The following is a 27,244-nucleotide window of genomic DNA, read 5'->3' on the forward strand; positions in this document are numbered from 1 at the left end:
AAATTACAAATGAGCAAGCTGGAAAAAGAGGCATTACAGTGACATACATACTTTCAAAAACAGCATGGTACTGTATAAAGTAAAATATCATACAGAGTTAAAAAAAAAAGAACTAAGGAACTAGGAAGAATTATGAAAAAATCAAGAACATAACTCTAATGAGCAACTTTAATTTGGATTTGTAATATGGAAGGAATGGGAGACAGATGGAAGTGAGAAATCCTAAGCAGCATATTAGTGAACATAGTAATAGATAATATATTGACACATTGGGGGAAAAACCAGTATGATATACAGGTGAAGATACACCCTTAAGAACGTGATTTTAGTTGAGGAACCTGAAGTGAGTGAAACATTGAATTGCCAGTGCCCAATAGGTGTGTGGTCCTTAGAATTATGCTGGAAGTGAGGAACAGAAATAAGAAGGGAAATATTGAGATAAGGAAGATACAACTATGAAAAAGCTAACTGCACTAAACTGAAAAGGTACTGTACTTTGAAGAAGTAGATTGGAAGTTTAATGAAATTAAAGAGATAGAGAAGAAATGGGATATTTTCATGAAAATTGACTGAAGATGAGCATGAAAGAACTATTTAATAAGGACTGGTTTAATAAAATATATGGATTGACAAAATAATAGAATAGGTGACAAAAATATTGATAAAGACAAAAGAAGAATTCAAAAGAGAAAAAAATTAGTTTACAAGAATAAGAAGAGAAGAGGAAAAGAACTTTGAGAAGGATGTAATAGACAAATATAAGGATTAACCAAAGCTGTTCTTCAGATTTGTGAATTATAAGCTAAAGCATAGAAAAGGGATATCCAAATTAAAAGCTGAAGTAGTAAATGAAAAAGCAAGAATGCACTTTTCCATCAATATTTACTAAGGTAGAAAAGAGTGAAAAGAGAAAATATGATGAACAATATAACAATGGAAGTACATGAAATGTTCAAATTATTTGAAAAAATGAAAATAAGAAAGACCAATGACCAGATGAGATCTCAAATTGGATATTGAAAAAATATAGAGAACAGCTAGTCAATAAGATACATTAACTGATTGTATGTTCTTTGGAAAAGAGGAAGAAATCATTGGACTGGAAATTTGCTGTATATATCCCACCAATTTTTGTCTGCTTCATTTCCTTAATTATTATTTTTATTCTTTTCTTTACCACAAGAGAAACTCTGGAATATGCATACACACATATGTCTATGTATGTTTAGTATATAAAGTGAAGATACATTAATATTATAGTTAGACATAGAAGTTGTTATATTGTTGTATATTGATGAATATATGTAATTTGATATAGTTGTTTACAGGATTGTTTTGCATGGAAAGGTTTGTATAGTCGACTGTGTTGTGATAATGCAGAAAATATCAATGGTGTAGATGCTAATTTTTCTCTGTCCTGTAATATTGGTTTAAATTTTCCTATATTTTCTTAGAAAGGTAAATAATTTGTATTCACTTGAGAATATGGAAGTATTTATCTCACTTTCAGAATTTAATTTCATATCTCTGGATGCCCTAGGTGTGGAAGCGTGTAATGATTATGAAGTAATCAGTGTTATTCTTTTTCCATGATCGCATACTAAAAAGATTCTTAATTTGCACCCCACTCCTTTTCTTTAAGCATTTTCTTCCTTAAGTATTTGATTAAACTCACTCTTATTCCCCAATTTAAAAGAAGTAGTCATAATATCCATACAATAGAATTCTACATCTACCCCAAAAGGAGGATTTGATGGGCTATAGTTCAAGCTTATCATGAGAGTTCCTCCTTTATAGTGTGGATGGAAGGATCCAGTTGATTTGGTCATGTTTCTGAAAGCTTCCCTCTTCTTCCCATCTAGCTATGGCACTGGACGCAGGCCTATGAATTTAGCCTCCACGTAATATATCCATGTCAGATTCTTTGTCCACCTCATATTCGGTGGCTTATACAGCCTCTAAAGTCTTTGCTTTTTCTCTTTCACTCTTCCATATATTTACAGCATTTATTGCTGAACTTGCACAGCTTATCAAATCTTCACCTTTCAAAAATATAAGCAAGATCGGATGTAGAACATTCAGATTCCACAAAGATCACTTTGATATGCTTTCATAATTTATTACTGTTGAAATTACTGCTACAACAGTGGTTGTCATTGTTTCAGTACTGTTGTAAACATTTGAACATTTCGTATTTTATGTCAAAACTTTATAAATGATCTCAGTTATACATGTGGTTCAATTTTTTTTTCTTTTTTTTTTTACTTCAAAATCAAGAGTGCCAAAAATGAGAAGAGTGATTTCAGCAATGGTGATACTGGAGATTCAGACATAAATAGAGAAAATAGAAGTGACACATCCTCTTCATCAAGTGAAGAGGAAAGTGATTGCAATGAATCTGATTCTGACTGGCCAGATTTAGAAGAAAGCATTCAAAAGGATTACATGAGTAGAGAACATAGTGTTGAAGAGAGTGAAGATGAAGAGACTTTAGAATATATCATTCATCAAGAAGAAAAAGCAGATAAACTTGGATCCAGCTCAGTTGTTCAGTTAGGGTTTTGTCCTATGCAATATAGGAATGTTAATTCATGTCATCATGCTGATGAGGAGATTGTAGTCATATGCCCATTCAAGGAGAGAGATGTTTATCCAGTGGAAAAAACTGAAATAGGAGGTAATCAAGTGAAAGATAGTAATGAAAGTTGCATTTCCGTTATCAATGGAAATGGCCAAGTTTATTATGTGGTTGAAGATGACCAAAATCTTGAGAACATGGTTCAAAAAGCTTGTTCATCAGTGGAGCTAAAACTTTACACCACAAAGCTGAAAACTTACTACAAGAGGGAAGATGCTATTAAACAGGAGCATGGTAAAAATACACAAGAAATGATCAAGTTGGACAATGGAAAAAAATTACAAATCAGCAAGCAGCAACACATGGACAAGATACAAGATATTCTGAGAGATACCACCAAATGTTTCTTGGTTTTAGACAAGGTATATGAGCTGCATATACTGGGCAATAGCATAGTGCAATATAACAGTTTATATTTAGATTTAGAACTCTTTGAGTTAGATTGAGTAGGTCCTGGTAGTATCATCTCCATTTCCTTTCCCTTTGCCTAGTATGTTGACATAGTGTTCCATTCATTCCATTCTTTTCACCTTGTACGTATTTCTTCATGTAAAGTTATCCATCCTGTGCTATACATGTCATTCCTCCTATCATATGTGATAGTGTTGTGACTCTTCTAACCATCTAGTAATTGCAATAATCTTATGTAATTCAACAATTCATTCACCACCTGTGGTTTGACATATTCCTATAGTCCCTGCACCCTATGAGAGTAACACCATCAGCAAACATATTTCATAGGTTTTGTTCTAGCAAATACCAGACAATTTCCTTCTAATCAGCTGAAGAGCAGACCCTAGGCTGAAGGAGCTCTGAATTTGTGGATGATGATGACAAAAACAATAATAATAATTGGGGTTGTACAGTAAGTCCTCATTATACGGTACAAATACATTCCTGAAAACCTTACCGCAAATTGAAATGACCATATACCGAACCCATTATAACATGTAATAATAGGATATGGCAGACGTACCTTCTCCCTGCTCTTTCCTCTTCAAAATATCTAGCGGATACCGTACCTATGAATTTTTCTTACCGTAAATAGAATCAAGGGTAGTAATTACCAAATACCGTAACTGTGAATTTACCAGATAAAGAATTACCATATAAGGAGGACTTACTGTATCAAGTTTGACCAACTGGAAATCTACAGCCCCACAACAACTGGTAGAAGTCCTTAGACTCTCTCACAAATCTCTCTAAGAAGAAATATTGGACTGCCATCTGTATTATATAAGCATGGGAATTTTTCTTTCTTTTTTTCTTTATTTAAAAGGGTGGAAAACATAGAATTCACATTGATAGAGAGATCTTGGTCCCAATCCAGAGATTGATTGTCAGTTCCTTGGGTCTGTGTCTCCAGATGGAGGCAAGGGTGTTGACAGGTTATAAAGATAGGCAGCAGAGATGATTTTGCCTGATGTCTGTTTTCCAGGACCACCACCTGTTGTTGGTCCCATTCATAGATAATTCCACTCTTAGCAGCATGAAATTGTCTGGCATTAACTAAAACAAAATTTGTAAGTATGGTTTATTTGAAGGGGTTGAAGCTCATAGTTTGTGTCATTCATCTTTTTCTAATTAGAGATGGATGCGATTCCCCTTTTTTGTTATTATCATTACAGTTTGTGTGATTTCTCATAGTTATGGGGACAAATCAGCAAGCCATATTCTTTTCCCAAGAGCACATTATTCATCTCTCACACATACCCACTAACAGTTTCAACAATCAACTGTCATTAGGATTATGTGTTGTTCTTTGCTCATTTGTGTAACTGGGTGTAATACCATCACTTAAAAGTCCTTTCCATCTAGGTGTTGCCTGTTCGTGCTCTAACCTTTCTGCAATACCAGGTTGGGCTTATAGAGCATTGCTGAAACTACTTCAAGCAAATGTGTTGGCGACAGGACAAAAACACAGTTTGCCAGTGATATTTATTCTTGGCCATTCCTACTTTCATAATGCAAAGCACATACAGGCACTAATTCTTGAGCTTATTTTCTAATACTGTACTTGTTGTTTCTTACTCCCCAGTTACCTATCTATCATAGTGTCTAGTGTAATGCTCTTGACTTTTAAGTGTTAACAGACAACTTTATTTTAAGCTCTTCTGTTTCATAGCTAATTTCATGTTTTATATATACATATATATATTTTTTCTACTGTAAACAGATACTTTGTATCTGATACAGAGTAATTTTTTTCAGTTTTTAAAATGTTTTTTCAGTTATTCTTGTTTTGAATTTAATGGACATTTTCTTGGTAAACCTGTGTGTAAATTGTCTCCTGTATTTCACAAATTGTACATTATCATTCCTGTTATTGCAATCCACATCTGATGCTACACACAAACTCGCAATACCCATCATGCTCGTTACTCTGTTTCCAGGAGGAGGAGGAAGCCGAGATGGCAGCCATTTTAAGGGTAAAAGCTTCCAAAGAGTTGCACGATAGCGTCCCAGACTGCTTTCAACGTCCCCCTCCCCCAGTTATATGCAGTGCTTTAAAAGCACATCAAAAGGCACGGCATGATGTCAGGCATGATGGAGAGGGTTGCTGCTCTTCTGGCTACACTCATACTGAAGAACTATTTAACAGATTTAGCCACACCTTTCTTTTTCCTGCTATCTTTCTCTCATGATTTATTTCCACTTCTTCAGTACTCCCTCATTTTATCTTGATATTCCTCCAGATTATTTATATCTACTTACATGTGCATATATTTTTAAGCATATATTGTATATTGTTTCATCTACAGCATTCTTCCTATAGAGTTATCAATACAGCCATCATTAGTGGCTTCACCCAGCTCTCAAAACAAAAACAAGTAGAGAGGTGGACACTAGTTTTCTTACTCAGAACAGTGGTGATAGCTGCTGGCATTAATGTAATAACAAAGTATGGGACTGACAGGTAAATTTGTAGAGAATGACACAAGGAGTGAAAATTGAGAAAGGATGGCATAAATGGGCTTCGAGATGATTAATAGTAGGCTAGTTTTTTTTTTTAATGATTGAAAATACAAATGCATAAAATGGGACTGACAGATCATTGGTTATATTTTGATAGATGAGAATGAATGGGAAACTGCTGGATATAAATGTGGTGAAGGAAGTGAAAAAAGTGTTGTCAGATCATGCAGTGCTGGAAGCATCATATAGGTGGTGAGTGAGGAGCCTACACCAGGAGGTGCATAGCTGTGGGTGAAGGCATTACCTTTACTTAATGAGCTTGGACTATTGGGGCAGGTAATAGTCACTGCTGGGAATTAGAGAGGGGTGCAGGATTCAAACCCATAACTAAGCAAATACAAGACCAGTGCACAAGGCACCATATACTAATGTGTTCATTGCAAATTTCATGTAGTCCTATACACTAGGTCACTTACAGAGACTTCACATTTGGCTCTCAATTTGGGTTCAAACATTGTTTTAGGTTCAAGGGACATGTGGGTTGTGATTGGTAGTATTCACAATTGAGAACTCACCAAACTGTGAGGGAATAGAGAGACAGAACCCCCCCCCCATGAAGAAAATAACTCTAACAAAGAAGAAAATCATTGACAAAATAAAAAACCTTGGTGTCAGAAAATCTCATGGTACAGATGGAATTGCAAATTGGATACTGAAAGAATGCGTACAAGAGTTAACACATAAAATATACAATATAATCAAATGCTCACTCAAAGAAGGAAAGGTACCACAAGACTGGAAAAATGCAAAGCAACGACAAAGGTGGCACCAGCTCTTTCCAAATTAACATACGAATAAAGATTATCCAAATTTGAATTACCAACACTGGAGCAGAGAAGAGAAAGAGGTGATCTACTGATTATAGAATCATAAAAGGAATGGAAATCCTTGATGGGAATGATTTACTAAAAAATGACAGTGGAAAAATAAGAGCTCATGAAAAGAAACTCAAAAAGGATAACTATAGAAGAGATCTGAAAAAAAAGCTTCCCAAAAGAGAGTGCTGGATATCTGGAATAACTTAGATAAAGAAACAGTGTGTGCAAATACTTTTCAAGATTTTAAGAAAAAATTTGATGCTGAAAGATACAAAGATGGGTCACCATGAGCATAGCTCCCTTCCTGTATGATACAACTAGGTAAATACACACACACACATCAGATTGACAACGAAGATTGGAATTCTGGAAAAAACGCAATTTTCTTGGATATCAACGATGCAGGAGTACCTGTGTTGTATTGGTAGGGAAGGGGAAAGCTCATGGTGTAGTGGGTAGGTGAAGAAAAAGGAGAAGGGGAGGCATTGTTGAGGAAAATGGAAGAAAATGAGGAAGGTAAGGAAAAGGCCTTGGACGTCAGAAGGGGTGTAAGCAAAAGATGGGCACACAACACAGCCAAAGTCAAACAAGTAAGCAAAGGTATTAAGAGTAGGAATATAGATAAGAGCAGCTCAATAGAAAGAGGAGATAATTGTTTCTATGGATTTAATGAGGGAGGAGATGACAACCTCCCCTGACTACTAAGTCTAGAGGAAAAATTAACAAAAATGAAGGAAGCATGGGAGGTTAGGTTTAGCCAACTCGCTCTAGTTACACAAAGAGTTGATAAACTGGAAGAACTAAAGAAGGAGAATCAAAACCTAACTAAAGAAATAGAAGAATTAAAAAGACAGTTAAGAGAAGTAAAGGATGAGAATGAGGAACTATAGAGGAATAATAAAGAGAATAAAGAGTCCTTAACAAAAGAGGTAAGTGGTTGGAGAAAAAGTCCAAGAGAATAATAAAATTAAATTTAGAGATACAGTGAAACAACAGATGAAAGAACAAACTAGGGACACAGTTATTAAAGTGATGAGAGAGAAGGAAAATATAGTAAGAGACTTAGCAGACAAAAATGAAATGTATAATCATATTAGGAATGGAAGAGAAGCATAATCCAAATAGGACTACAAGAGTAAAGAGAAGAAAAAAGTAAACAAGGTATTAAAAATAGTTCAAGAAAATGAACAAGAAATAGAGAAAGAAATTGAAGAAATATAAGATTAGGGAAATACAATATAGACAAGACCAGGCCAATTAAGGTCAAATTCAGGTCACAAACAACAGCAGAGAATGTCTTATCAAAAGCAGGGAAACTAGCAAAAAGTGATCAGTATAAACAGGTATGGATAAAAACAGAGATGAATAAAAAGGAGAGGAAGAGAAAACAAAAAGAATTGAAGCTAAGGAAAAAACAAGAACATAACAGAGTCAGACAAAGAGAAATTCTGTTGGAGAGTAGTGGATATGAAAGTGAGGAAATGATTCATTGTAGAGAAAAGGAGAAATGAAAACAGAAAATAGGATGGAGGTACTTCATTGAAAGAAGGAAAAGTTCCAGAAGATTGGGAAAGAGCAAACATAGTATCAATATATGAAGGGGGAAACAAGGAAGACCCTACTACCAGTCTCTCTTCCAAGTACGGTAGCTAAATTTTGTGAAAGAATGATCAAAATTACATGGGTAAGGCATTTGGAAAAAAAAACAATGTACTAAATTCAAGGCAGTTTGGATTTAGACAAGGAAGATCATGTGTTTCTATTCAAGACCAATAGATATAATACAAGAAAGAGATGGGCTGATTGTGCATTTCTAGATCTGAAAAAAGCTTTTGATAAGGTGCCACATAAGAAATTGGTAAAGAAATTAGAAACTGCAGGAGGAATACAGGGCAAACCACTGAAGTGGATGGAAGACTTCTCGCATGAAAGAAAAATGAGAGTGGTGATAAGAGACATTCTAATTGGGATGATGTGATTAGTGGAGTTCCACAAGGAACAGTTTTGGCCCCAGTAATGTTTGCTATATATATTAATGATATGGATAAAGGAATTGAAAGTTATATGAGCTTCTTTCCGGACAATGCAAAACTGTTGAAAAAAGTGAACACTGAAGATTGTGAGTCACTGCAGAGTGATCTCTATAAAGTATGGGAATGGAGTAGGAAGTGGGAGATGGAATTCAGTATTAAGAAGTATAGTATAATGGAATTTGGAAGAAGCAAAAAAAGAATAGTGGGATCATATAAATTGGGAGGGGAAGAAATTAAAAAAGTGGAAAATGAGAAGGACCTGGGAGTCATTATTATGAAGAATATGTCCCCTGAGAAACATAAAAAAAAAAATTGGAGAAACTTATGATTTGATAAGAACAATCAAAGTGGCACTTACATACCTGGACAAACAAATGGTGAAGAAAATACTAATCACTTTGATAAGACAAAGATTGGAGTATGCAGCGACAGCATGGTCACCAAGTTCAAAAAATGTATAACAAAACTTGAAAGAATACAAAGAACAATTACGAAATTGGCACCAACACTCTCAGAACTATCATATGAGGAGAGACTAGCAAAACTTGAGCTACAGACATTAGAGCAAAGAATAGAGAGAGGAGACTTGATAACTCTTTATAGAATCATGAAAGGCATGGAAATTATTGATAGAGAGGATCTATCGAAATGGGATAGTAGAGATACAAGATGACACGGAAAGAAAATCAAAAAAGACAATTATAGAAGAGACCTGAAAAAGAACAGCTTTCCCCACAGGATAATAGACATTTGGAACAAGTTAGATGAAAATGTGGTGTGTGCAAAAATGATACACGAATTTAAAAACAGTCTAGATAAAATGAGATATGGAGACGGGACACCACAAGCATAGCTCCCCTTCCCGTAAAATACAACTAGGTAAATACACCGCAGCAGTTGAAATTGGATGTCTGGAAAGAGCTCCACTGTGCTAAGCAACTCTTCATTCCTAGAAAATTTTGGAATGGCACTAGTTGTGTTTACAAACAGGAAGGGAATTGTGAATCTCAAGTGACCAAAATGGATAATCTTTGTACAATTTAGTGCTGATTACTTAAAAAATGGAAGAAAATAATAGTGAAGTAAGGAAAAATGAACCGGCAAAGAGATGTCTGGATGTAAAGTGGAATCGCCACTGGGGGTAATTCTCAAACGAATATGTTTAAATGAAACCCCCAGATTGTACCAAAGGTTTGAAAAATATGTTTTTTCTGGTTTCACAAGGTGGAATTTTGGGTAGAGGGATAGAAATGGATAGATAGCCTAGGCACAAAAATATTTTGAGAAACAGGGAGATTAATGATTTGTTAGATGAAATAATTGAATTGAAAAATGAGCACAGGGTGATGTACAGAGAAATAGCTCAACTAAAAAAAACTGATGAAGAGACCAACAAGGAATTTGGCAAAGGAACTGAATATGATCAGGGGTGAGAATGAAAAATTATATAAACAAGAACAAGGCCTTAAAAAAAAAAAAAAAAAGTGAAGGAGCAAATACAGGCAGTGACTGAGAAAGTGGAAAAAATGATCAAGGAAACTGATCTCCAAGAGATAAAAGAAACAATGGAAAGTGGAACAAGAAAAAAAAAGAATCTTTCAAAGAAATAGCAGAACAAGTGAAGGAAAATGCCAAAGAAACGGTAATCAAAGTAATTAAGGCAAGAGGAAATTTGGTCAGGGACACAGTGGATAAAAAAAAAAGTGAATTGTAGTTTATGGTATTAAAGAGAAACATGATGTACCTAGATATCAGAGAGAAAAAGAGGAAAAGATATTGCTAAAGCAATTCTGAAGGAGATTCAAGAAGAGGACAGGATTTGGGCAAAGAAATTGAGGAATAGCATAGGATGGGAAAATACTCTAAAGAAAAACAATATAGGCCATTAGAAATCAAACTTAGGTATCAAATGATAGCAGAAGTACAATCTAATACAACAAAGCTAGCAAATAGTGAATGTGACAAAAATGTATGGATAAAAAAGAAATGAGTGATGAAGAAAAATAGAAAGAAAAAGAACTAAGCAATTAAGCAAGTGAAAAAAAATTAAAAAAGAACAGGGACTTTTTTTTTTTAGAGAGAGTGCTGGACCTAAGGCTGAGAAAATGGTTCATCAGAAAAAAGGGAAATGTAATGGAAAAGGATGACAAAGGAAAAAAATAAAAATAGCTTATACCAACATAGACAGCATGATTTCATGACTATATGAATTAAATGACTATGTGACATTAGAAAAACCAGATGTAATGGGAATTGTAGAAATGAAATTAAAAAGTCCTCTACCACCAAACACTCTGGGATAAGATCTGTATAACCATTAGATGAAAAATGGAAAGGAGAAACAGTGTGGAGGAGTAATATTTTTGACTAAGAAAGGCTTAAATGTGACCAAGATAACAAAAGGAAAAAACAATGTGGAATTGATTACGATTAAAGTTGAAAACAGTGACATGAAAAGTAGAAAATTTGTAGTAATGCATGTACCCCCAAAACACAGTCTTGGACAGAGAGTGATCATTCCAAACTGTTGGAAGACACAAAGAATGTACTTACTGATTTACTGAAAGGAGGAAATGTAGTAATTCTAGGTGACTTTAAGAGAAATATGATGGGAAGAAATGACAGTGAAGAGTGGAGAAGACCTCTGGGAAAACATACTACTGGATATGACCATTGAATGCACAATGACTCAGTGGGTAAAGGAAAATACCAGATACGAAAACAATGAGGAATCATTGAGACTAGATTTAATACTTATGTCAGAGCCTGAAATTGTGGACAGAATTGATTACAAAACCCCAATTGGGAAGAGTGACCACTTACTAATAGAGTTCGAACTAAAAGAACAAATGGATTTGAAAAGAAATGAGAAACATAGAAAAGGAAGACTAATGTACAACAAAACAGATTTTGAGAAACTCAGAAAATTCTTTCAAAAATCCAAATTTGGAAAACTTCATAAATGAAGAAACAAAGATGGAAGAGAAGTGGAACATACTAAAAGAAATTTACAATGAGGGAATAAACAAATATGTACCAAAATAGAAGCAAGAAAGGGTATACATTAAGTGCTGGTACAACAAAAAATGTAGTGAGGCTAAAGTGGGTGATTTTAACTTGAAAGAAATATGTTGGGAAGAAATGACTGTGAAAGGTGGAGAAGATCACTGGGGAAACATATTAATGAAAATGACCATTGATTATACATTGACGCATTGGGTCAAGGAAAACACCAGATATTGAAATAATGATGAACCCTCAAGATTGGATTTGATATTCACACTAGAACCTGAAATTGTGTATAAAATTGAATACAAGACACCAATTGGAATAAGTGATCACATACTACTAGAACTAGAATTGAATGAAGAAACAAATATAGAAATAAACAAAAAACACAGAAAAAGAAGACTAATGTATAACAAAACAGATTTTGGGAAACTTAGAAAATTCTTTAAAGAAACAAATTGGGGGAAAAAATAATAATGAAGAAACAAAGGTGGAAGAGAAATGGACAATATGGAAGGAAATCTATAATGAAGGAGTGAACAAGTATGTACCTAGACAAAAACAGGAAAGGGTGTACATAAAACCCTGGTACAATAAAAAGTGCAGTGAGGCAAAAGACAGAAGAGATCAAGCCTGGAAAATATGGGGAAAAAAATCTGAGAAATGGAAAATATACACCAAACTAAGAAATGAATATATGAAAATACTTAGGGAAGAAAAAAGAAATTATGAAAAGGACATAATAGACAAATGTAAAGATCAACCCAAATTATTTTATAGATATGTCAACAGCAAACTAAAAAATAAACAGGAAATACTTAGATTACATCAAGATAACAGAGAATACACAGAAGATATAGAAATGGCAGATATTATGGACAAACATTTCAAATCTGTATTCACCAAAGAAAAAGAAAATCTACAAAACTGTGATCAAAGAATTGAAGTAAGATTTCCTCCAATGAAGGAACTAACTATTACTCAGAATGAAATAAGGAATCAAATATTAAAGCTTGACATTAACAAATCACATGGCCTGAACAGAGTTGCAAACTGGATACTAAAGGAATGTATAGGCAAACTAACAGGAAAAATATACAAAATAGTTGAATATTCGCTCAAACAAGGAAAACTACCAGGAGACTGGAAAAATGTTAATATAGTGCCAATATATAAGGGGGAAATAAGGAAGACCAACAAATTATAGACTAGTGTCCCTAATGAGTACAATACTTAGAATTTGTAAGAGGATCATCAAAGATAGATGGACAAAATATCTGTAGGAGAACAATATACTGAACCCGAGGCAATTTGGATTCAGACAGGGAAGATCATGTACCACTAATTTGATTTGTTTCTATTCAAGATTGATAGATATATTGCAAGAAAGGGACAGTTGAGCAGGCTGTCTTCCTGGACTTACAAAAAGGCATTTGATAAGGTACCACACAGAAAATTGCTATATAAACTGAAAATAGGAAGTATACATGGAAAACTATTGAATTGGATGCAGGACTTCCTATATGGAAGAAAAATGAGAGTAGTGCTGAGAGACAAATATTCAAAATGGGAGGAAATGAGTAGTGGCATCCCACAGGGGTCAGTGCTGGCTCCGATAATGTTTGCTATATATGTAAATGACATGGATGAAAGTGTTGAATGTTACATGGGGCTGAATTGGGGAGTTGGGAGTGAGGTAACATGGATGAGAGGTTAAAGAGGAGGGAATGAAGAGGTGGAGTTAAAGATCATGAAAGAAAAGGAGTGAGAGAGAGTAGGAAACTGGTTTTACCCTCTTTATCTTCAATTTTTAGAGCTGGAGAAATCCAACTGTGATTGTTGGGTTGGCAATTGCCTTCATTGCCAAAGATGCTATAGATGAATATATATATATTCATAAATATAAATAGATGTACACCTTTAATTAATGAACTAGAAAAATTCTCAGGGATTGTACAACCTAAGAGAGCATATAAACATTTATTCTAATTTGTTATGGAATGAATAACTGGCCTATCTAAAGCTGAAGTCAGTCAACATTATATAGCAGAGAACCTTAGGATTCTCTTTTGTATAGTAAAATGGGGAAATGTACAATTAACTAGTTGAAGTAGCCTTCAGAAAAGTATTTTCAAGCTGTCATGGAATTCACTGCAAAAAATCATTATTGAGGGATAGCTTATGTTTAAATAGAGGTCCAAGGCAGTCTAAGAACTACAGTGAGGTGTCTTAATCAACAGGCTATCATGAGAGAGCAGCTCAGAAATATATCTTCTTCAACCAGCCAGCATCAAAGTGTGGGCTATTGATTGTAATATCGGTTGCCTTCATTGAATTGAATTTTATATACCCCTCAGTAGCCAGTAGTGGGCCTCAGGCCTTCCTATAGAGTTCTATAGGAAGAAATTCTGGATTGCTGTCTGTGTTGTATTAGTGTAGATCTGTTTCAATACCAATGGCTGGCAGGAGGAGGAAGTTACCAGATGTCAGTTCTCTTTACATGAAAAGAAAGGAGGATTAGTAATTAGATAGAAATCTCGGTCCCAATCTGGAGACCAAACACAAGCCCCAAAGAGAGTTTTGAGTTAACCACTTCAATACAATGACACCTACGTAGGCATCATGAGGTGTGAATGAGTACACGAGGATGCCAGCGCTGGCGTCTTGATTATATATATATTTTTTTGTAGTTGTACATGAGTTACCCCCAGATTCTGTGAACTGGTTTGATCATATTTTCTGTGTTTATTATTACTCAGAGTAATACAGCATTGACTCTTATATTTTATAATGCAAGTACTACAGGATAATTTTCAAAAACAAGTGATTACCGATCCTACGAGGGGAGAAAATACTCTGGACTTAGTTTCAACTAATAATGAGCACCTAATGAGTAATGTAAAAGTGGGAGATAGTCCAGACTCTAGCGATCATCAAGAAATAAGATTTAGGAAGAATTAAAAAGTACGAATAATGTCCAAGTACCAGACTTCAGGAGAGCAAACTTTGACAATATAAAAACCTGTTTGAAATTTAATATGAAATGTTATGCGTACCTTGTGGATGTTTCGGACATTGTCGAGTCTCGGTGCATAACCAGGAGTCAGGTCATGACCAGGGGTCGGGTCACGGAGGGTAATATGCATACCTTGGGTCAGGTCATTTGGGGGCAAGGGCTCAAAACAGGTCAGTGATTTGGATGCAATGTGTAGCAATCTGATTTAATCATTAATGCACAAAATGCATTTATCCCCCTGAAGTTAATATGAAAAAATAGTAATAGTCCCAAATGGATGATGGGCAGATTGAAACATGAGATTGGAATGAAAAGAGGGCTTTACATAAGAATAATAAATGGGGAAACACATCTTAGATCAAGATATAACGAAATGGCAAAGCTGGTTTAAAAGAATACACATACAGAGAAACGTTATTATGAAATTAAGGTTGCTAGTCAAACAAGATCCAACCCAAAGGGTTTCTTTCATCTCTATAGAACAAAAAATAAAGAAAGAATAGGACCAATTAAAAATGATGAAAATGTAATGATAGAATTGGAAGAAAAAATGAGTGAGGAGTTTAACAATTATATTCTATCAGTGTTTACTAATGAGAGGTTAGATAAAGTACCTGACTGCAATCCAATTTTCAGAAGGGGATGAAGAAAGTAGTCTATCTAATATCAGCATTAATAAAGTAGAAGTAGTCAAGTAGATTGAAAGACTTAGAGCTACAAAATCCCCGAGTACAGACGAAATTTTTCCGAGAATGCTAAAGGAGTGTAGATTTGAAATCTGCGACCACTTAACTGAAATATTTAATAAATCAGTAGACACTGGTTTTGTGCCTACTGCTTGGAGGCAAGCAAACGTTGTTCCTATTTTTAAGAAGGGAGATAGATCATCTATATGCAACTACAGGCCAATCAGTTTGACATCGGTTATAGGAAAAATGCTTGAATCAATAATAGTAAATAGACTCAGAGAACACATCAAAAGACATAATTTAATTCATGATTCACAGTATGGTTTCTCCAAGAGTAAGTCATGTGTGACTAATCTTCTATCCTTTTACACTAAAGTATATAAGGCGTCAGATAACAATGATAATTATGATGTTATTTACCTTGACTCTAGCAAAGTGTTCAACAAGGTGCCACACCAGAGACTACTAAATAAAATCAAAGCCCATGGCATAGGAGGAAAAGTATTAGAATGGATTAGAGTTTGGATTAGTAACAGAAAACAGCGGGTCACCATAAATGGAGTAAAATCTAGATGGGTCATTGTTACCAGTGGGGTCCCCCAGGGCTCAGTTTTGGGTCCCTTGTTGTTCATTATGTACATAAATGACTTAGACAACGGGATAAATAGTGATGTTTGTAAGTTTGTGGACGACACTAAAATAGGATGCCTAATTAGGTCAGGGGACGACGCAGAAATTCTGCAGGATGATCTTAACAAATTGTTCACATGGTTGGTGAAATGGCAAATGAACTTTAATATCTCTAAGTGTAGCATGTTAAACATAGGGCTACACAACCCCGAAAATAGATACAGCTTAGATGACACGCTTTTAGAGAAAACTGAGTGCGAGAGAGACTTGGGAGTTCTAGTGAGTCTGGACCTTAACCTCTTCCCTCCGGGGCACATCGCACGTCTGGCAGCATTAGCTGCCCGACATGCGATGTTGAGTCATAATAATCGCATTCTAAAAAATAAAGTCAGTGCTCAATTGTCCGTTCTCTTTCACCCGTGTATTTTGATAACCATAGAAAACTGATGAAGCCAGTTTAGAGAGAATGAAAATTACGTAGGTACGACTACAGTAAATATAATCAAGATGGCGACTTCAGCATCAGCGAGTACCCACTTGCTCCTCATGCCGCCTACGTAGGCGGCACCGTATGGAAGTGGTTAAAACCAGGAAACAGTGCATTAGTGCCAGGAATAAAGCTAACAGATCATTAGGTTTCATTGCTAGGATGGTAACGAATAGAAGTGCAGAGGTAATTATTAAACTCTATTTAGCAATAGTTAGACCCATCCTTGACTATGCGGTACAGTTTTGGTCTCCGTCCTACAGAATGGACATCAATTCACTAGAATCAATACAGAGAAGAATGACCAAAATGATACAAGAACTCAGAAATTTACCTTACGAAGAGAGGCTTAGGCACCTTAACTTACACTCTCTGGAAAGACACAGAGTGCAGGGTGATCTAATAGAGGTGTTCAAGTGCATTAAAGGTTTTAACAAGTGTGATGCAAACAAGGTCATCATATTAAAACAACAGGGTGGGACTCGCAGTAATGGTTATAAACTGGACAAATTTAGATTTAAAAAGGAAATAGGCAAGAATTTGTTTACTAATAGGGTGGTCAACGAATGGAATAAACTTAGTAACCATGTAGTAAGCACTGAAACTATAAGTTGTTTTAAAAAACGATTAGACAACTTTATGGATGGGGATGACAGGTGGTGATGGATATGGAGCTGCCTAGTGTAGGCCTTATGGTCTCTAGCAGTCTCCTTCATTCTTATGTTATGTTCTTATGTAGTGTGATGCAAATTACATATGACAGCTGATGCTGGATGTGAGAATTTGAGCCGTACTGAAGTGGTTAAGATGGACAGCAGAAAGATGACTACCACAAGCATCCCAGTGTGGTCTGATAAATTGGCTAACAAATTATTAGAATTTTGGCAATACTGACTGCATATAGGTTTTAGAGATAAATCTAGTTGGATGTATATATGTATAAGAAACTTAATAGTAAAGATATTTACCTGAACCATAATAGTGCAAGATTAAATCTACAGTATTGTTTGGTCCTAACTTGTAGAATGTGTTGGCAAAATGAAACCTAGGAAATATGTATCTATCTTTGTGAAAAGACTTCTCCCACTGTATTGGTATCAGTCATATAGTCAGAAGCAGTGCTACATTCACAGAGCTTGAAGCTCCGTGCTATACAAAGAAAAAAAGTCCAAAGAATGGGAGCTCAAAAATGGGATCAGATGGATCAGGTGAATTCTGTAGGCAAGTCAGTCTTTGATTAGCTATAAAACCCACAAACAACTATGGGCCATACTGAATCAAGTTGCAAGCAGTGTCCAACAAGTTGTCATAAGGAAAACTTCTAAACATTTTGTTTAAGACACTTGGTAGGAATTTCAAAAGAGAAAATCTCAAAACTTTCTAAAATAGCATAGGCAATGAATTTTACATTCTAATTTTGTAACAAAAATTTTAAAAAGTATAATAGTACCATAGTGCATTTCGAAATCCTAACAAAAAAGTTTGATGTTATTTGTCATGTATGTATAGTGGGTTTATGAATATAAAATTAATATGGTCTGTGTTCTGATGGATACATTAACATTGATTTTTTTAATGTATGAAATGAGTGATGGTTAATATAATTTTCTTTTATTTTTATGGTATATTTATTTTTTGACCCGCTAGAAATCAGTGTATATGTCTATTCATGTTAGTTGCCCTCTGAAGAGAACCTCACACACTAAAGAGAGCCAGAAGCAGCAGCATGCCCAGTTCCACATCTGACTTTACCTCCCTCCCTCTTTCCCTCCCCAACTAACACATACTGTGCCGTCTGAACATATTATTTAATATGTGGTTCTACCTTGCTACGTTACTATATCATGTGAGTTTAGCCCGCCAGTTTGTTACATGAAGTTAGTAGAGCTTGCCACATTACTGCATCAAATGATACTAAGCTTGCTGGCAAAAACAACTAACATATCTCCTCTTTGCGTGCCTAGAGTGACGGAACTTGGTAGCTAACCCCATAACAGCATCCGGTATTGTTTGATTTGTTTGTGTATTTGGCGCTAAGTCGCTCAAAAACCTCTTGGTGTCTTTTATTAACACAAATACATATTTTGATATTTTTAAATTTGTTTATTGTTGTTATTGCTATTATTATTGTTGTTATAATTGAGAAGATTATCTTTTTATTTAGCTATGTATTTGACCACTAGTAGTAATTATTGCGTGGTGCGTGTGTTTGCGTAGAAATATTTGGTGTAGTTAAATGTTCATCGTAGTCTAAGGTTATGACTTGCAATCTATACTTTAAATCATCAAGTGAAGAACCAAGTAAGTAAAAACTGAAGTTTAGTTAGATGATAAATCTCTAATTTGTAAGATCAGATATGCAGTATTGTATACCTTGACTGCTGTTCCACTTACAATTTTAAGTTTTGAAATTAGGGATCTGAAAGATGGTTACACAAATTAAAAGGAGTTGAATAATTTTTTTTTTATACTTTAGTCAGGATAGTTTATAGGTTTACATAATTACCAACACTGAAGATGACATCTCAAAATATATTTGATGCAACATCAGTATTCTCTCTTTTATAATATGAATGAGATATCTGAATGGTTTTAGGTCACTATATGTTTTTCATAAGGTACATATGTTCATAGATATATGGATATTGAGAAAAAGTATCTTGTATTATTTGTATCACAGGTGGTATCACAAAATTTAATCTGAAAGAATTGTAGATGCACAATTTATGGCACAAATCTGAAATTTACATGATGAAAAATTGGCCTTCTTAAACTGAATATTACCATTATTAACCTTCTTGTCCTCTGCGATAAAATTATTTTATATCTGTATTTTCACTTATGAAAAGAAGCATAGAAAAAATAGTCACATATTTTGTGGAACTATAAAATTTGAGTGTAAATGATGTAATAAATTTGACTAGATAGATTATATGATAAAACTGTAATGAATCATCTGGGTAATGGAAAAAAAATCACCTCACCATTGTCTTAGGATTTTTTTCTTGAGGTATTAAAAACATAAAAATCTATATCCTGTCAGAAAATTTGTATAGTGCATAGAAAAGGAAAACAGGGGTGTAAAAAGTTGGGCAATGTGTGACAAGGTTTCAGTCATAGTTGGATAAATGAAATGTGCCACTTGTGAATTATCATAAAAGCTAATGTATACAGTTGCAATGTATCTTCTCTCAAGACTACAGAACAATTCTAATTCACTGGATAAATATTACAGTATGAGAATGCGTTGACATTACAGACATTTACTTTACTAAGATAAACTTTATATTAGGAAACAAAAGCTTACAGAATATAAATGGAGTAGAAATATTTCCATGCCATGTATGGGTCACATGCTAATAACACACATTTTTACTTTATGCAGGGAGACAGGAACATTACCATGGGTTCTACCACTGTTTCAGACAAGGAGTGCTTATTCATTTTACAAATATGTATAATTGATTTATGTGTTTTTCCATAACAAATTTCACAGTAATGATCATCATACATTATACATGGTTACTGTTTATATAATATACATTATTGATAAAACACCTATACCACTACAGTTACTAAAGTTTATATCACAACTTATTATTCATTTTTATCACTCTTGTTTCTACAGTATTGCTTTATCTTGTGTTTGCTATTTATTCAGTATTAGCAAATACTGTTAGAATTACTTCTGCAAGCTTTCTTGCACTGCTTCTGCTCCTCCTATTAATGTAAACTTTCTACAAAATGACACGTCTACTTCAGATAATTGGAAACAACATTCTTAGTTAGAATGTCAGTACAAAAAAGAGTATATCTTAGCTAAGGTTCAGCAAATGTATTTACTAAAGCATATTATCACACAAATTAGAAGTAATCAAGTTATATGAAAAATTTAACCACAAACTAAGGTAACTAGAAAATCAAGACAGGTTCATCTGTAACAATAACACATTTATCTGTAACATCTGTATGTGAATTTACAAACGAAGCACCAACTCATTTAACCAAACCAAGCTTTTGTCAACAGCTGCAATAATCCAATACTATCACCTCATTAACATCCCACTACAGCAGCATAAATATTTGTCCATAATATTTAACATGCATAACAAAAACCAATAACACCACAAGTCTGCCTCTCTGAGCTGGTCCTTATTCCTTCAGATGGAGGATGAATACGACCTTGAGGTGGAGATCGAACGTCAGTTGGCCCAGGAGGAGGAGGAGATGGCAGAGATGGCAGAGAACTTAGCCAATCAGAAACTCGCACAGCAAAACAAGGTGGTATTGAGAACACATTGACATCTATACAAATTAAATTTTAACATTCATAATTATGTTTTCACACAGTAAAAATTACAGATACATGCATACTACCACACAGCATCTTAATGATTTAAAGATTCAGTTTCAGAAACAAATTAAAGAGTTTTGGAAGAGAAAGATCTACATGTAGTACCTATGAGTTGTTAGGAAAATGTAATAATAACCAACTTCCAGGTTACGGTACATTACCCCAAATTCTTCATTCTCATCTTCCTATATGTAGTCACAATCTATTCTATTCTTGCTAACTACTTTCTTGCTTTCAGAATCCCCCCTTTTTTTACCTATTACTTCTTTAATATACAATGATAATAACATTTTGCAGATATGATCTCCAAACATGTGAACAAACAAATATAAATCCACATTTTAAGAAAGAGATCAATCTGTTGCCCTGATTCTCTTGCAGGATATTTGTGGGCCCCAGGAAATTGGCTAAAGACACTGGTTTAGCCTCTATGTCACTCAGTGAAAGATTTTGTGTTGCACTCTGGAAAGAGTGAATGCAAAATCATGTAATTTAAGGTGTTCTATGTCTTCTGTGGAATAGGTGGTTGCAACTAGGACAATTGGTGTCTGTTGTAAAGCTGATTCTGTATCAGTATTGATTTAATGCAGTGTGATGACCTGAACATAGGCTTGCAAGTGCAAGTCTTGCAAGAGACTTCTCTGCTTTGTTTATTTCTGAGGGAATATGGTGAAGTATAGAATTTGGTTGTCTACTGTGGAATGACAATAAACCAACTCCAAATATCAGGCCCTGCTATAGAAGAGCTGTACCATATTGCATTGCTCAATCCAATTGGTGTGGTGGAAGACTGTAATGTTTATTCATTCACAAGATGCAGAGATGGGAGGATTTGGATAATGGATTTTAGTTGTGTATTAAGGGAGTGCATCCTTTGACTCAGCCACAGTAGAAAATGAAACAATAAAGCAAAGGAGGTTAGGGGTCTGTGAGATTTTGTTATGAATGAGTTATCACCTGAAAAAACTAATCAAAAGAATAACAGAAAAGACATTTAAACTATTGATGTACATAAGAGTAACCTGTCACTATACTGATGAAGATATAATAACAAAACTTTCTTCAGTTGGAATACTGTATGTAGTAGTGTGGTCTCCACACAAAAAAGAAAGATAAAAGAAAAAGCGAATATAGAGGGCAGCAATTATATTGATCCTTTACTCAGCTGACACATTATCCACATAAAGAATAGATAAATTAGGATTACCCACATTGGGAGAAAAAAGTGACATGGTTGCTGTTTTTAGAACTTTGAAAGGAGTGGAAAAAAATTAAGAGATCTGTTAGTATGGAATGAAAGAATATCAAAACACAACAAGAAGGAAATTAAGAAGATAGAATGCTTAAATGACATTAAGAACTGCAGTTTTCTACATATATGCAATGATTTGTGGGATAGATTGAAGCAACAATCCAGGCAGACAAAATAAGTTTGAGAAATGGAGATCCAGAAGTGGGACTTCATATAATTCCAATCCTATATATTACAATAAGGTGTATGCAGTTATGTAAATACAGGTTGACATAAATAATCCAGCAACCTCTGGACCTGAGGATTGCTGAGAGAGGGGGTTGCCGAATTTATGAAGCGGTCTTGCTGTGGATGTGCTGTGTCTTGTGACACTGCTTCTGACCCAGGGCAGTGGACAGGATGCAGGGATGACCCGTCATCCAGGAGGTGCCAAGATGGGAGGGAGGGAGGAGGGTTGAGGGAAGTGGAATGTATGAGAAATGGAATGGGTAGGAGTGGTTTCTATGCCTTTTTCTTTTTGGCTACCCCCTGTGTAGGGGGGAAAAGTCTTTGGTATATGTATGTATATACCTCCCAAAGTGCCTTCCTGTCTACCCTGTCATAAGCCTTTTCTAAATCTATAAAGGCCCAAAAAACCATCCTTACCTTTTCCAGCTTTCTCATATATCTGCCTTACCACAAAAATCTGATCCATGCAACCCCTACTTGTCCTAAACCCACAGTTTTCCTCACCAATTACTCTCTCTGTTCCTCTTCTAATCCTGTCAATCAAAACCCTCCCATAAGCCTTCCTAACTACACTCAACAGACTGATCCCTCTGAAACTACTACACTCACACTTGTCCCCTTTTCCCTTGCAAAGTGGAACTACATAGACACTCCTCCAGTCCTCCAGCACTCTACCAACTTTTAAACAAACATTAGATAACCTCACCAGCCAGTCCACCATCACTGTACCTCCCTTTTTTAGACACTCTGTATGATACCCATCCAACACAGGTATCTTACCTGCTCTCATGATTTTGACAACTGCTTTCACCTCATTTTTCCTTATTTCTCCTCCATTTTTATCACTCATCACTGTCATCTTCTTAGTGCTTCCCACTGCAACTACCTTTCCATCCCTCTCCTCCTTCACATTGAACAACTCCCTAAAATACTCTGCCCATCTTCCTCTTACTGCCGTTTCTTCCATTATCATCTCTCCATCTGCACCTTTACCTTTTCATCTCTACTTCATTTGCCTCCTCTTCCTCTTTTAATTTCTTTCCAAAACATATTTTTATTACTTTCAAAATTTTCTATCATACTCATCCTATTTCACATCTGCTCTCCTCTTTGCCTCCTTTATCTTATGCTTTACTTCTCTTCTCTTTTCTTTGTACTTTTCATATGATTTTCTCATCCTATTTTGTAACCAATCTGTGAATGCTTGCTTCTTCTCTTCTACAACCTTCTTTGCTTAATCATCCCACTACTTACTACCCTTCCTTCTATTTCCTCCTGTCCTCCTTGTTCCATAGACCAATTTTGCACACCTTGTGACTCCCACCTTGAATCATCCCTGTTCCTCCTCCACTCCTAGTTCTACTGTACCCTTCACTCCCTCCCATTCCTCTCTCACCCTCTTCTTGTACTTCTTCTCCTTTTATTTCTCATTTAAGCAGTTTACTCCAAGCACCTCCATACCTTCTGTCCTTTTCCTCTTTCTCCATCTATCCTCCACTCTCAACTTACCTTTCACCAAAAAATGATCTGATATTCCCACATTCTCTCCCCTTAGAACATGTATATCCAAAACTTCCTACTATTATCCTGGTTACCACTATGTAGTCCATTAACACCCTATCTACCACCCTTCTATCCACTACCCTTTCCCATGTGTACTTATGTTTGAATTTCTTCCTAAACACTGTATTTGCTATCAACAGTTCTCATTCTAGACACATCTCCACCATCTGCGCTCCACTATGATAATTTTCCTGGAACTCCACACTTTCCAACCACTCCATCTACTGGCTCATTTCCTACCACTATATCGACATTTCTCCCTAAACCCTCTATGTACTTATTTAAATCTATCTAAAAAGCCTCCCTTTCCCCTACACTTTTCTCACTACCAGGCCCATATGTACTTACAAAAATACAACTGGGGAAATACATCTCCCTTCCCAGTTTTACCTTCATCCACATTAGCCTTGAAGAAACCTTCTTCCACTCCACCACATGTTTACCTATCTCTTCACTTACCGTATTTTCCGGCGTATAGTGCGCAACTTTTTTCCGTTGGAAGGGCCTAAAAATGGGAGGTGCGCGTTATCCGGTGGTGCGCATTATCTACGGCCTACGATAAAAATTCTACGGCTGTGTGTGTAATTTTTTTCACAACAACGTGACGATGTTGGCCGTCACAAAATCGGGACGGCACACTTCTCCGTGACGTTCCGTGAAAACAAGAAGAATAGCCATGGTGACATGAAAGAATACGCCAGCATGGGCTACCGTATATAAATATCTATCAAATCTTATTTTCTATGTTTAGATAGGCCTAAACACCATGAAACGTGATCAATATTCATGATATTTGCCCATGTTCACAGCATCCTAGTTTGAATTTTTATGTTAGCTTTGTTGCTTCACTTTAGGTATGGTACAAATTCCGTTGCGGCCGTTCATAAACTCGTGTCAAACACCTGACTACAACACCCTCTTTCGGGAGTTATATTAACTAAACGTCACCTCGATGAGAGACTGTCCTATTTCACCTCTGTCATTGCAGGTTCAAAGCTAAAACGAAACAGTCTGTAGTTTGTTTCAGTATTAAATAAAAAATGGTAAAGACGAATTATTTCCTCAAGATATAAAATGAAAATTTTCTGTAAAAATCCCGAAATTTTTCTGTATATTTTACTTTCAGTAAACTTTTTTTAGATCATATTTCCTACAAACTATTTAAGCTACAAAGTAATAAGGGACCAACGCACAACATGAGTCATATACCGGTACATGTAGTTCCGACTTTTTCTTAGTTGTGTCCTGATTGATGCCTAAACTGACACTTAATTTAGTGACAAATCAACAGATTTCCCTGCGGTGGCTCTAGCCAATGAAAAATACTTCTCCATGTAACCTCGTTCACATGATATAAATACCGAGGTAAAACTGCGTTATAGACAAATGCGATCGGGCATGCGCGTTATACGTCGGTGCGCGCTATCTGTGTACTGAGATAACGAAGTGCATGGGTGCGCATTATAACCCGATGCGCATTTTAAGCCGGAAAATACGGTACTAGTATAGCCACCCCTTCTCTCCCTGATCCTCTCTTTAGTCCTGACACCTTCCCAACTACACTCCCAAACTCAAAATCACCCATCCTTTTCAACTTAGTTTCACTCAATGTCAACTTACCCATCTTTCTTCTTACAAACATATTGCCTATCTCTTCCCTTTTACTCTCATCTGTACATATTAAAAGACTCAAACCCTAGGGTTTTGGTAGGAAAACTCCCAGACCCTCTTTTGTCTTTGATTTTTTTAGGAATGTCCTTTCTGGGGTATTGGCTGCATGTTATTGCGGGGTTAAGAGCTGCTCAGTAGCATGCAGCTGATACTTTAGGGTCTTTATGGGGCACCCCTATGGACCAGAGCCACACTTCATTTTGTCTGTGATAGAGGAAGTCTCTGTTCATAGAGAAATGATGATACTTTATTATACTGCAACTGCCCCTCCGTTATGCAGTCCCCCCCTTTTGATACTGTCCTGTACCACTTCTCTGAATATTCTTTTCCTTTTTTGCCTAACCCTGTGGTGGGAGAAAAGAATACTGCCATCAAATGTTCCCACTTGAGTCGTAAAAGGCAACAAAAATGGGACAGGTATAGGACTAGGCATCCTTCTCTCTGTTAAATTATTAAAACAGAATACTACAGCATGACTAGTTGTTATACACAGCACAGTGAATACAGTTCTAGGGCATTTTTGAACCAGTACAAAGCCTTCTTGAAAAAATGAATTACTAACCATATATTATAGGGCTAAGTTTAAGTATACATGTACAGCATAGCTAGCTGTTATGCACCTTAGTACAATAAGTACAAATCAAGGGTATTTTTGAGCCAGTATTAAGCCATCTTGAAAAATAGAATAATAATAATACAGGGTAAAGATCATGCATATATGTATAGTATGACTAGTCATTATATGGGCTAGATGGAATTGCAAATTGGATATTGAAAGAATGTATGGATGAACTAATAGACAAAATACACAAGATAATATATTTCTCACTCAAAGAAAGAAAAGTTCCACAGGATTGGAAAAATGTAAATATTGTACCAATATACAAAGGAGGAAAGAGACAAAAAACCCAGCCAACTATAGACTGGTCTCCATCACAAGTACTATAGCAAAAATATGTGAAAAAGTTATCAAAAGTAAATGAATTAAACTCTTGGAGGACAACAAAATATTAAATCCAAAACAATGTGGATTTAGAAGGGGAAGATCATGTGCCACAAACTTAATATGCTTCTACTCGAGATTAATAGAAATAATTCAAGAAAGGGATGGATGGGCAGATTGTGCCTTCTTAGATTTACGAAAGGCATTTGACAAAGTACCACACAAACAGCTGCTAAGAAAAATTGAAATGATAGGTGGAATACAAGGAAAGTTATTGGAATGGATGAAAGATTTCTTGAATGGGAGAAAAATGAGTGGTACTCAGAGACAAGAACTCAAATTGGGAAGAAATGATAAGTGGAGTCCCACAAGGCTCTGTATTGGCTCTGATAATGTTTGCCATATATGTAGATAACATGGATGAAGGTTTGGAATGTTATATGAACTTCTTTGCAGATGATGCAAAACTACTAAAGAGAGAAAGTACGGAGGAAGATTGCAAATCATTACAGGAAGACCTGGACAAAATCTGTAAATGGAGTCAGAAGTGTGAAGTGAATTTTAACATAAAAAAATGTAGTATAATGAAATTTGGAAAAAGCAAAAATAAAATATCAGGACATTACAAAATTGGTACAAGGGAAATTAAAAAAGTCATCTTGGAAAGGGACCTAAGAGTAACTATCACCAATGACATGACCCTGTAAAATACAACTAGGTAAATACCAGACAAACATAACAAATTATTTGGAGAAACTTTAAATTTATTAAAATTAGTGAAAATGGCTTTTGACTAAAATGGATGAAGAAATGGTAAAGAAAATATTAGTTACATTGATAAGACCAAAACTGGAGTATGGTGCAACACTATGGACACCTAGTACTAAAAAAAGAACATAAAGAAATTAGAAAGAATTCAAAGTGCAACGACAAAGAT

The 27,244-nt window shown here is 35.4% G+C and overlaps 1 protein-coding gene across 16 annotated transcripts in view; it reads left to right on the forward strand.

Moving 5' to 3' along the window:
* Ca-alpha1T (Ca[2+]-channel protein alpha[[1]] subunit T) overlaps positions 1-27,244 on the forward strand; it is a 448,394-nt gene that overhangs the window by 416,288 nt on the left and 4,862 nt on the right. For 11 of the 16 annotated variants that reach the window (XM_076189508.1, XM_076189510.1, XM_076189523.1 and 8 more), the window contains 3 exons: positions 2,278-3,000; positions 5,032-5,067; positions 20,461-20,577. In XM_076189508.1, coding sequence (XP_076045623.1) covers positions 2,278-3,000; positions 5,032-5,067; positions 20,461-20,577 — 876 coding nt within the window. The remainder of the gene's footprint in view (positions 1-2,277; positions 3,001-5,031; positions 5,068-20,460; positions 20,578-27,244) is intronic. The other 5 variants (XM_076189521.1, XM_076189517.1, XM_076189520.1 and 2 more) reach the window with 2 other exon arrangements.

Source organism: Oratosquilla oratoria, chromosome 8, assembly GCF_046742065.1.
Source record: "Oratosquilla oratoria isolate Oo_2021 chromosome 8, ASM4674206v1, whole genome shotgun sequence".
Classification (NCBI taxonomy): Eukaryota; Metazoa; Arthropoda; class Malacostraca; order Stomatopoda; family Squillidae; genus Oratosquilla; species Oratosquilla oratoria.